The sequence below is a fragment of the Siniperca chuatsi genome, linkage group LG10 (assembly GCF_020085105.1).
Source record: "Siniperca chuatsi isolate FFG_IHB_CAS linkage group LG10, ASM2008510v1, whole genome shotgun sequence".
Taxonomy (NCBI): domain Eukaryota; kingdom Metazoa; phylum Chordata; class Actinopteri; order Centrarchiformes; family Sinipercidae; genus Siniperca; species Siniperca chuatsi.
In genome coordinates, this window is record NC_058051.1 from 4,598,463 (window position 1) to 4,611,904 (window position 13,442).

Sequence of the window (13,442 nt, forward strand, 5' to 3'; positions counted from 1 at the left end):
GCTCTCTATATAATCAAATGGATGTTCAATGCAATGACCTGTGTTCCTATCCTATGATCCTATGATTCCACCAAAAGTGATATACGTTGACACTGAATTATTTTCAAGTCCTATATTAATACTTGTGTATGTCACTGTGACATTGTATTCTGGCCCAATTCACCATTCATGGTGCTATTGTTTTGGTGCATCAGCAGCTCAGAAAGGTTTGACAACCTGACAAGATATTATTGCTGAGCCCATAAAATAATATCCATGTCTACGTGAAGTCTCCATGTCTACAGTAAGCACACCTCTCCACTGTCCAGGAAACACATCCATCTTGTGCTCCACAGATCACTGCTTGGTCAGCTGAGACTGATAAATATACAGTACATAAATGACATCATGCACTGTCACACCATGATAACAGACCTAAGCTTTCAATAACAGAGGAGGGTTCATGCCATATTGGCATCACAGTAAAATCATAAGTGCATGAAGCCGTAGGGAACTGAAAATGCCACTTAATCTCCCGAAAGACTAAAGTGACCTCTAAAAAAACATGAACCACAATGCTGACGTACAGTGAATAATATCATCACCCTCTCTTTAATATACTGGTAATTGCCTTGCTTTCTTATAGAAAAAAGAAAAAAAATTCACATCTTGACTCTGACCCCTCTGGGATTAGTGAGGGAAAACAGTTTGTTTTTTTCCCTCAACTGCAGCGTATTGAGAAAATGAGGGCATGATAACAGTCCTTCTCTGCCCTTCCCAGTTCCATTAATTCCAGCATGTAGCTTTAAGAGAGTCTGACCCAGAATAATCACTGTTTTCAAGACGAGGTCAGCAGAGATGTACTGTAAGGCTGAGACAGCCTCAAGTAGGGAAACAATTGAACTTAACTACTGCTCTCTTTGTAAAAGAGAAGCAGTACGAGCAAAGGTACTACACACTATAAATACTCAATCTGGCCTATGTTTTTGGTTATGTGATACATTGGCTTACAGACGAACAGAAATAAAGCAAAGCATCTACTCAGAGAACTGTTTTGTAAAACCAGGATGGGACATTTTGTTTTATCTTATGGCACATTTTCTTTGTTCATATTACTTCCAAGTACTGTTTCTGTAAATCAAGGTTCCCCTACAGAATAAGCAGGGTTGTAATCCCTCAGTGAAGAGCGAAAAAGAGAACAGGTTACATGGATGTTCGTTCTGAGACAGGTTTCTCTTCCAGACCATTTACTTCTTTAGAGCTTTCAAATAGTGACTGACAAATTCACTGAGCAGGAATCACAAGGACTGAGTTGGACTGAGGGTTGTTACAACGGTTACAATTCTTGTGTGTCCACCTCAACAGAGAAAGGTATGGTTGCAACCTGTAGTTCAGGAGGGAGAAGGGTACTGACTGAGTTGTACCGCAATCGTTAGCCCTTACTCACATGTTAACCCCAACCTTCAAATACCATCTGCGGCGTGGGCACGGTATGAGGTTATATGATCTTCTGCCACTAGATGGAAATCTAACAGCAAAGTCAGATTAGCGTGAGATGAGCGTTTCACACCATAATAGCACCGCTAACAGAGGCAACTGCTGTCATGGGTGATCTATAAACAACATGGAGCGATTTTGTAGGCTGACAACTGATGGAATATCTTACACAATTTTCCTTCCGGCTAAATATTTCAACATTTTGCCATGTTGTTAGTAAGTGTTTAATTATTGTTTACTAGGTAACCATGAAGCTTGCCTTCCCGTCTTCGGACGTGGTGACTGACTGTAAGTGCAATAAGTCTGTATTGCCTTTGACTGAGATTGATGGGGAACTATGAAAAAGAGTTTCAGCCTTTAAATATTTAGGGCTTGAGGTTGACAACAATCTTATATTATTGATGGCGTACTTCTAAAGCCAAAAAACTGCAACAGGGGATTCATTTCTTGTAACAGTTAAACAAGTTTAACATGGATTATCATGTCCTTTAACTTTTTTAAGTCAGAATGTCAAGGACTGCTATGAACTTCAGTACATCATAGACAACTGAAAAGGCATAAGTAACACAACTTTACAATGATCTAATCATAAATGCGAGTGCTCTTATAGCATACAACTGTGCCAAAGAGGCAAAATACTGCAATATAAAATTAAAATAATATATATTATTGTTTTCATGTGTTCTTGTTTATATGTGATAGTATGACTGTATATTGTGTATATTGTGAACATGTTAACTGGAGAACCACCAAGTTTTTCATTGTTGGGAAATACACTGGAGGCCTTTTAGTGCATATGACAATAAATTCTTTCCTTCCTTGTCAGAGACTAAATTTATCCATATATTTTATGTTATAATTGTGTACTGCTGCTTTATCTTTTGTGTGTAAGTGTGGGGTAAAGCAGACAATGGGTCTGGGGACTTTTGGGACATTTAGAGTATAGAGCAAAAGCGAGGCTCTTATGTTGCGCGGTGCTTGCACAGTGCAAAACTGTCAAGGGGAGTGAGGCAGTATGTGGGATCTTCAATTCAACTAGCTCCAGAAACACACTTACTGTACTCACACACACACACACACACACACACACACACACACACACACACACACACACACACACACACTCCCAGACCATTCTGCTCCCCTTAATACCCCTGTCTCTCAGGTGTTCCTCCTCCTTTTACACACACTGGGGACAACAAACAAATAAAACCATGAGTGTAGACAAGAAAGCTCTGCATTATTTAAAGAATGCAATTTGGAGGTCTTGATGGATTATTTATAGCATAAAAACAGTATTCCTATAACTTTTTTACCAGATATGTGCAAGTTTGATAACCTGTCATCCTCTGCCAAGACCTACAGTATAATCTACAAAGCTAGTGTTGCTTTTTTAATAATGTTCTTAGATCACTCAGAGACTCAAACCGCTTTTCTGTCCACGCCTTTGGTCCAGACGGAAATGTCTGGACAACTATTGGATGGATTCTGATGAAATTTGGTACAAACATTAAAGGTTCTGAGAGGATAAATACTGTCGACTTTGGTGATCATTTGACCTTTCATCTAACACTATTAGTAGGTCAAACCCACCACACACTACATACAAAATAATGGAGCAAGTGCATGCAATAAGATGAACAGCACTTTGTCATTTGAATTACATCTGCAGTGGAGAGATAATATGCTCTTATTTTGTTATTCATAAACTCTTATGGGTTATGAGTTATGAGGACATAACTAATGATTGCTTCACACTAAAGAAAGTGCACGGATCAAGGTCACTAGCACTTAAATGTCTATGTTACAACTGTTATTAATAGTGGATCACAATATTTACTGATGCTACAGTATCATATAAAGTTGTGCTGATCTCACCTCATTACCCTTCCACACTGTAATACATCGATCACTGAAACCTGAGAGGGAGATCGGAGCTACAGTACAGCGTAATCTAAGTGCGTCTTGAGAGATAGCGTCTAAATTGACTGGAATCATCTTCACTTGCACAAGGAAATAAAATCCACACAAGGGAGTGTAATCATGCGTACAGTTTGAAAGAAACACCCAACTGTCATTTAGGAAACTATACGGCCATTACAAAGGCTGAACTTCTAGGAGAAATGTGTTATTCATATGAAAAATATGGCAGGGCTGCCTTTCCAGTCCAATAAACTCAATAAACTGTTAATGATAAAGCAAATTGAAAATGTCAGAAGGTATACAGAATTCTGAAAGGAATTCTCTGCAACCTTGATGAATGGTGCAGCATATTGGATATTTATGAATTATGAGGCTACATGGCTTGTTCCATTATTCTATTTAAAACTCATTTTAACTGGCATCTGGCCCATAGTGCTGGACACAATATATTCTGTTATGACACTGAAGGCAAACTTTAGCACATTGTTGAAGTAGTGCTTCACATTTTTCCAGACTTGAAGGTAAATTCTTCACTAAAGGAAAGCAAAGCTTAATTAATCACAATTGTCTGCAGGCCTTAATGTGTGTTAATAAGGTAACATGTTTGAGAGAAAGAATGGCAGTCAGCATACTTCTGCTATCAAATAACATTCTCACACAGTACGACATGCAAAGCATTAGGACTTCTCGAAAGACATCAGCACCTTTCTTATCCACCATAATTCTCACAAACAGTATCATATTGTGGCAGCAGCTCAAAATGAACCATTAGGAAAATGCTCTATTGTTATTTTAATCCAGTTCTGCTATTTTATTCCTATGCTTGGCTCTTTTTTTCCACTCTCTTTTCTCCCATTGTGCAGAGCACTTTTCAGGGATGAAGCTCCAACAGCCTTTTTATTCCCGAGGGAAGATCAGGGGGTTGGCAGATTCTGGGGGGGTTAAGGTCCTGATGTCTGAAAACTAGAAATGATTTTTGATCCTCACGGCTGAACCTGTTTTGTGAGCATATTTTTCAGATCCAGATGTTACTTTGGCAGCACTTTAAACAAGGGTTCAAAATGCATTTTATGGTAATCGTAATCCCGTCATCACACTCATAATTACTTAAAGCAGCTATAATTGCAAGAGAAATGTATCACATGACAATGTGAAAACAATGTGACAATATGAAAGGGGTCGCTCGTAGTGATGCACCTACAGAGAATTATCAACTGAATCTGCTGCTCCCCTCGGCTTTATAGAGCTTCATAGTGAGTTTCAGCTCAGTATTTGTCTGCTTTCATCAGGAAAGCTCTAAAAACCCACTTTAGACTACCTGCTCTTCACCAAAAGGCTCACAGATAGTTAGTGACTAGCTGGTGAACACAGTGCAGCATTTACTGTAATGGCTAAAGATCCAGATATTTCCCTCAGAAGTTTGTAGAGACCAAAAACAGAGCTAAAAGATATTGAATATTGGACTTACATTTGCCAGGTGGCCATAAACATAACTCCAAATGAATGATAATGTTTCTCTGTAACTGCTGTTCGCTAACAAGTCTGCCATATCAACTTATGGTGCCCCATGTACAAGGCTGAGACCAAATACTTCAACAGTGTCATTCTCAGAAAAATGAAATAAAAATAGAGCTCATGACATTTTCATAACTGTGATTATAATGTCTTATGGTGATTTATAACTTTAGGACAAATATTTAAGTGCCACATGTTTTCTGATCATAGACACTCACGCGTGCATGCTCCGGATACTCAAGCAAACAAGAATTTGCCCCTAGTTGTTGGTTGTATTTGCACTGCAGTTGTGGAAGTATTTGCGTTTCATGCAGTACGGCTGAGGAGGTTCATCCTCCGTCCAGTAAAAGGAGGAGCTCTGACACCTCCAAGTCTCTATTTGCATCCTGTTGAATACGCAATCATGCCTTTGTGAACTGAAGGGGTCTGTGTGCTCAAGCTCTCAGACTAAGCGACAGGGCAAATAATACCCAGCACACACACACACATATGTACACACACGCGAATGGCTATGTGGTGGCAAGCTCTATTGCCAAGATACACAGGAACCAAATCGCTTATTCCCACTACGTTGTGTTTCTAATTTGTTGATTATGGTGGCACATGCTGCATTCCAGACAGTGTCGGAGGTTGGAATTTCAAGTGTACACACAATTGAACTCTCAGCAGTGCAGCCTCCTTGCATAGATAAACGAAACAGAGGAGGAAACAATGACGCATGAACACGCCACTTTACATATTGTAGAAAAGGTTTCAGTTGTAGTCATCTGGACGCTGTTTTCAGAATCAAGACGTTTCGGCTCCCATCCGGAAGTCATTCTCAATTGTGAAAAAATTGGACGGGAACTGGAAATTTAAGCTAATCTGAGTTACATAAGCCCTGCCCTCAGGAGGGAATCTGCCTGAGTATCTGTTAATAGCTAGTTACTACACCGTCCCACTTTACATATTATTTTACGGCACTTTTATACTCGGAAACGTATCTTCGTATTCAATTCACTCGCCAATACTGTACTACATACTGTACTACATACTACAATACTGTAGTCTACAAATACATCCTACGGGGGGGGTAGGATTTATTTGATTGAAATGTAGCCTAATGTGAGCCTCCATGGGTGCTGCCATTGTCATGTGACTGTTTCTTCGTGAAGTCGGGGTAGATGGATTTGCGCCGAGTTCACAAGTAGGAACTCTGACTTTAAGTGGCGTTCCATTGTACCTTTACTAGTAGGTTGTCGGAATTTTTTGAGTTCCGAGTTCTCTGGAACGCAGCATAAACCCTCCTAGATTCTGCTCCAAACAAGTGACACGCCACTGATTTCAACTGAATGTGATAAGCATTGAGAATGACCAGGTGTTCACCTTCCCTGCTCTCACCGATCAACAACAAAACACAAGAAACTCAGGTATTGTCACTTTAAGCTGGCTCATACAAACAATATCCAATTTGGAATTACCTATTTTAACTCTTATTTTGACTCTGAGAAATCAGAATTCAAGATTTAGGATTTACTTCTATCCACAGGACAGAGGCAAATTGTCACATTCGTTATTTCATAAGCAACATATCTTCCCATGTATAACCTTTATTAGGACATGAGCTATTATCCAGAATACTTTGTACATGGAAACAAACTAAATTACTTCTCCAGAGGTCAGAAACATTGGTGGGGGATGCTGACAATCAGCTTTGTAGATTCACAATCTTCTGTTTTGACCTTTTCCTTTGGAGAATGCAAGTGTGCTGCAGTACAGTACCTGTGTTCCACTGGACTTCTATAATAAATTTACCTCTAAACATCTTTTCATCATAAATCAGAATACACTGTTTGGAATTATCTCCATGCGTTTGTTATGTATTTTAGAATATCAGCTGCATGTGGTTGTGTAGCTTTGAAAAATACAGGCTCTAGGAGTTAAGCTCTCCTCCGTAGATTTCCTGTATTAGGGAGATAAATACTACAGTTGGCTCTCCAAAGAGTTACAGAGATTTATGGATTGCTTCTGTGCAGCAGGCCTCTGGGAGGCAAATATTCTATGAAATCCTCCAAATGTTTTGGTAGTGTGCAACACACACACACACACACACACACACACACACAAACAGACTCCATCCATGCCTTTAAGGCTGAGCTGCAGCAGCTGCTACTATGGTTGTAATGCAAGAAACAGTGTTGCATTGCCGAGGTCGGAACATAATTCATAGGAGGAAAACAAATAAAAAAGAAAAAGGGTGAAGTGGGGTGTGGTGGTGTTGTGTGTATCTGTGTGTGGTTTTGAGAGGGTCTAAGATGCAACAGCCAAGGGTGTTGCATCATCCCATTAATTACTCCCACCGCACAATGTCCTTCACTACAGTGTACATAACCCACATGCTCAGAAAGATAAGCAGGGCTGTAAAGAGCATGGGAATAGGGTGGGGAAAAAAGGATCAGACGAACCGGACAATACACCAATCAACTCAGCCCCTCACTGTCAAAGTTTTTATTTCAGCATAAGCCTCAATCCACATCAATTACAACTGAGTAGCTGGGAACAAAATGAAGAGGGTGGATGGGGACTTTCTTTTGTTCATTTATGAAGTATTTTAGCGGAAAGTGGCCTGCTGAGAGACGCCCCCCGCGCCTGGAGATGGCCAGTTAGTGGGAAGGGCCATGACGGATAAATCTGATCCTTTGCAGAGGCAGTATTGATCCAGCGAAAGCTCACTACATGAATCAAGTATGAGTTCCGTGCTGTTAGTTCCTTCACTCTGTGGGATGGCTGTGCTTCAGTGCAATGGAAACACACACTTTCTCATGTAGCCCAAACTGGACAAGGTGGTCATTAAATCCAATCAGGCTGAGGGCTACACTATAGTAGAAATTCATGATATCTGAATGTGGTTTTTAGTTTAGGAAGAAAGCAGTGTCACTGTTAGCCCAAATAGCTCATAGAAAATATGTGCACAGAAATATGCTGTTTCAAGTAAACTGAGCAAAATACAGCAAGATACACTGCCATAATTTAACCTTATTTTCCAATTCTCATCATGATCATCATTAAGGTTAAACCAACACCGTAAGCTGTCACCCAATTAAACCTGCACTAAAACCTGCCTTAAGAAGGTGTTAGCCCACCTCTGTACAACAATTTGTTTTGTATGTTTTTTAGTTGAGATGTCCGGTGATAGTCTAAATCATGTTTCAAAGGGTTTTCAAGTCCAAAAGAAAAGTAATATACTTAGAATCCTTGTTATTGAATATTTATAAAAACAACTCTGGCCAACAGAGCCTAAATTCAAGTATTTTACTGTTATTAGTTATGTGAGCTGAACTCCAGTCCTCTCATTTCAAGCATCCATTATGCAGTTATGTGTTATGTTGGGAAAATTTACTTTACAGAGGCAGTTATGGTCCAATTCTGCCTATGTTTCGTCTCTACTAATTGCTATGCCGGTCAATGACGAGTCATTTACGCTTCACCCCTGTCCTTAGCAACAGTAAGTTCAACTCTTCTTCTTCTCTTGTCTTTCTCTCTTGGTTGTGTTTCCAGGATGGTCAGATGAACCAGCATCCATGTCTGTTTTGTCTCTTACGCTATTTCACAGGGACAACCTGTTCTGGTCCTTCTGGATTTAACAGACTGCTGAGCACAGGGTATTTATGACACGCACTCTCACTCTCTCTCTCTCTCTCTCTCTCTCTCTCACACACACACACACACACACACACACACACACACACACACCCACACACACACAAATCTCCAGTGGATAGGATCTCAGAGAAGCAACACAGCCTATTTCACTGCAAATTAGGTTAATCACGCTCCAGAGAGGCCCAGTTAATAACCCTCATAGAGGCTATTAAGATGGCACCTAAATCACAGGAATATCTGATGGCCCCTTACACAATAATGCCATGTTTATCCCTGGAATTCTTGGTAGCGTTAGCTGTGACAACGACGACTGGTCATAAATACCCTAAGAGAAAACACCTCTGTGTAGAGTATAATATATTAGGAACCCTGGTTCATTAAGCCAGTGATATTAATCAAAATTAGACTATTACTCAGATACAAAACAGTTTTCTTTCTTAAACAGGAATAAGACACAGAATACCAAGTACATGATCACCAGGGATATCAATATGAGGGAAATTGTGTAGCTCAAGATTCATTAAAGCCACCTTCTCTCTTATTCTTACTGTATATTCTAAGAGTCCTTTTGAACACTCCAATCACTTGACATTTCACAGTTACCCTATCCCCATTTATTACAAGAATTTATCCAGGCCAGAAAAAGCTAGACACGTGTAGGAACAGTCACCTGTACTTAACAATCCTGTTTTAGGCAAGTGGAAACTGACAAATGAAGCCCTCCTGAAAGGCAACTGGTATCTCTGCCAGTAATGTTTTGCAGCTCCAGTGCCTCAGTGGTATAAGAGTTCACCATAGGGAGCCTAAAAAACTGTGTGACGTCCATGAAAGATTGAGCCCGGAGAAGCCGAGCCTGGGCGAGATGGATCCCTGCTGGTTAACCCTCAAGTGGTATAACACACTGGTTCGAGCGTGTTAGAATTCTGTACAGGCACTCGCATCTTGGATTGAAACTAAATTTAAATTCTTTGAGATACATATACATGTATATAACTTTAGAAACCCATTACTTTGACTGAAAAGTGTCACATTTAAGTGGCAATGCAGCATGTGCTGTGTCAACAGGACATGTTGGTGTGCTCTATCTTCCTACTGCACAATTTTTTGAGTGATAGTTGTTGTGCTTGGGTAGTTGCTATAGGGAGAATTTTTCACCTTTTTTATAATTGGTGCGGAAACCAGAACTTGATATATCAATCAGTCAATCTACAGAAAATTATTCAACCACAATTTTGACGACTGATTTATCAAGCAAAACTCCAATACATTCATTGATTCAAGCTTCACAAATGTGAGGTTTTGCACCTTTTCTCTTTTTTATATTATTGCAAAGTGAATATCTTTGGTGTTTGGACTGTTGGTCGGACAAAAGAAACCATCTGAAGATGTCAACTTGGGCTGTGGAAAGTTATGAGGGGTAAATTTTAATTTTATAAAAACATTTTTGGAAACTCCATTACAGCAGAAGTGGCTCCTGTCCTTACTTTACAGTGGCACAGGGCAATGTAGTTGAAAGCTGGGCAATACAGGTAAAATAGTTATCACACTATGGAATATATTTCGATATCAATATAAATCACATTTTGGCAAATGAATGAAAAATCACTCGTAAAATACACTAATCTGATCTGATCTTATTAATTAACTGTGTTCCACCGTTTAGCATCAGAGAAAACCTCACATATTTAAAACAAAAACTTAAATAACTCATTCAGTTATTTTTTCATTACAACTTGCTTGGAGTGGTTAGTTTGAAAGACACAATTTTGTGAAATAACATATGATCATATCGCCATAATCATACCATTACACTGAAAGTCTATAAACGAAGATACTGAATTATCACCCAGCCCTAGTCCACAGGGTGTCTTAATGTGACACTTTGCCCAGATTAAGTGAAGACTAACTACAGTGATCTTCAAAATCCTTGGCTTTAATATATTTAGGTATCTATCTGTCCATCCTTTTCTCCAGGTTTGCTAAAGTCAGTGCTGTTGCATTTACGCCCACATATCAAGTTTCTGTAGGTGGTCTGTTCTTTGTCTGTTCCAACAGGTACAGTAGCTTTCTCTGCACATGCTCACTGCCTGTTTTTTCTTGTGGTTATTCCAAATAAACTAATAATGTTAAAAACAACCTGTACTGGGAAGCAAGGCTTTATCCCACACACTAAATGTTTAGGAAGCATTGTCATCACTGTCTGATAATAAATGACAATAAGAAACAATACAAGCTTTTAGTCTGTGATGGCAAACACAATCTGGAATATGGTGAATTACTACAAATAAGAAGTGACTTTAGTCTATAACAGCAGTTGCCGTTTATCCCACATCCCATTTTGACATTCCACATCATGTCAGCAGGTGACAGGGAAATTCCTGAAGATGGAAATTGGTTTCTCTGTGCCTATGACCGATCCAGCTAGAGATACGAGACCTAAATGTATTTCATTTCATCATCTTATGCAACTGATCTGTCTTATGGCGTGCATTGCCATTACCCTGCGAGGTCAGCCCTAAGATGTAGTGTGTGTCATGCATAATAAATGTATGGCTGCAAATGGGCAGGAATTAGAGCTACCGGTGGGAATGAGATCCAGCAGGTGGCAAGAGAATCTCACCAATGGCAGGTTTGGTCTCATTTCACAGCGTGTTTAAACCTATTTTACGGCAAATGAATGAGCTCAATTTTAGCTTTTGTCTGCGGACTTCCTAAGTCAAAGTCAGTAGACTGGTCTCCACACTGCTTCAGTTTAGGGATACAGTTTTATTCATCATAAAAACAAACACATTTTCCATTTATTACTTTGTTCTATGACTAGATTCTTTTTTTTTTGTAACAGAAGAACAAAAGGAGACAAGGAGCAAAGTGTGAGTGGAGGTTGTTGCGATGAATGAGGTAAAGCTTACTCTCCATTCAGACAGTCTGCATGCCATCCTCTCCTCTATCTTGGATAAGCACTACCCAGTATGTACACCCTCTATTTCCATATTTATTGGGGGGGGGAAGCTAGACTTTCAAAGCCACAAACTCTAAAATGATAACTGAACCATAATCCCACAATTTTATTTATAAATGTATAATTTATCATTTATTTCACCTACAATTTCAGAGACTAATTACCTTATTAATTGCGTGTTTCTATAAGATGGCGTGCATGTGTTTGTTCTCACAAGTGGGGAGGAGCTGACAGAACTAACCTTGAGGCAGTGTATGCGCGTGCGTCAGTACACATGTGTTTTGAGCGCGCGCGTGTCTGTGAGTGTATGTGTGTTGCTTGCGCCGTACTGTTGGCGACCCCCAGCGTACAGGATGTGAAATTTTCGATCATATTCCTCCTTTAAACATCACAAAAACACATCTATATAAAGCCTCCGCCTTAACATTCCTCCGTGTCAACGCAACAACGGAAAATAATCGGTGTATTTGAAGAACTTTAGTACAAGAGAACCTGCGTGTCTTTTTACAGACCTACTGATACATAGGTATAATCCAATCATCAATTCCAGCAGACACTCATAACTTGCAGTGGCGTAGATTAAAAAACTGAGACAACATGTTGTCAAACAGCGGCGTCAAATAACAACATAAAACAACATCTACATTTTTCGGTTCCCCCAAGCATTTGCAAATCACAATGTAATTACTGTAACATTAAATACAATTGTTCGTGTCTTACCTGCGCGCAACACTCCGTTTTATCCACATTTTTCTCGACTGCCGAATCCGACTCAGTCCTCCAGGTATCCTCCCATTTAGATGGGTTTCCACCAAAGTCGACAATAGCTGATAAAAAAACACTCAAGTGACGGACCTTACTCCAGCTGTCAGTAACGCAACCATTATTTAAGCCATATCCTTCAACGTTGCGCACATCAAATTCCTCCAATAGCGCTGCCAAATCCCACTACAATACCAGAGCAATAGTCAGGTCTCTGTTAAGTTGCTCTTCAATTGTTCTGCTGGCGACAGTGTGCCTCGTTATCAGTTAAACGGAGAGGTGTACACGCGTGCAGGCGGACAGGTGAGCGGGAAACCAACAAAGGTACCCTCAAACTTTGCCTTCACGCAAATCTTTCATCCCCGCCGGCTGGGAAAAAAGATGTAAACTGCGGAGAGCAAAAACAAGGCATGTAGTCCTCGTATCTTCGTCGCTGAAATGACAGCGCACCTTCTCCTACATTGTTGAAAGGCAGATGAACGTCCAAAAAAATTGGGGGTGGAAGATGAGGATGTTCGGTTCTCTGAAGCACGGAGGAAACAAGTCACCGCTGGCAGGGGGTCCTCATTATCCACTCATATCTCTGCAGGTGTTGAGGGGTGCGGAGGGGTTACACAAAGTGGAAAAAAAAAATAGGTGCAAATGAAAAAAGGAAGAGGGGAAGCGACGAAGGAGAATCCTGGAGGCTGAGAGTTCTTTCAGAGGAGTTGGACAGAGGGGGAGTGCTGCTCCTCTTCTCTCAGACTGAAACAACCTGCCTGCTGAGCCCCACGTTGCCGTGACGTCATTTTAAAGCCAAATATGTCATGTGCCGGAGTGTCTCACGTCATATGGGTGCACACTCATGAGTGTCAGATTGAGTATGACAAGGGGCAGCACTGTCCAGTACAGTACAGAGCTGCATAGCAGTGTAGGACTGAGGCACGAATGGCCATCTGAGTGGAGTGAAAACTGCATAGAAATTGCTGGAAATAAATTTGGAAAACATACAGCATTATGTCAAATACATATAGTCACATCAGCTGGCAATCAGGACCAGCTGATAGACCCAGTATGTCTAATAATATATGATGTAACTTTTTGTTTTAGTCATCCAAGGCTCCTGACAATTTGGGCATGATCTGTGCTCCCCCACTCCTAAAAATGTAAGTGGAAACAACAAAAT

General features: G+C 40.2%; 1 protein-coding gene across 1 annotated transcript in view; it reads right to left on the reverse strand.

The window, feature by feature from the left end:
- Positions 1–13,146, reverse strand: part of ajap1 (adherens junctions associated protein 1) — a 56,087-nt gene extending 42,941 nt beyond the window's left edge. Inside the window, exon 1 of the mRNA XM_044212047.1 lies at positions 12,236–13,146. Within this exon, the coding sequence (XP_044067982.1) occupies positions 12,236–12,264 (29 nt within the window). The 5' untranslated portion in view covers positions 12,265–13,146. The remainder of the gene's footprint in view (positions 1–12,235) is intronic.
- Between the last annotated feature and the right edge of the window lie 296 nt (positions 13,147–13,442).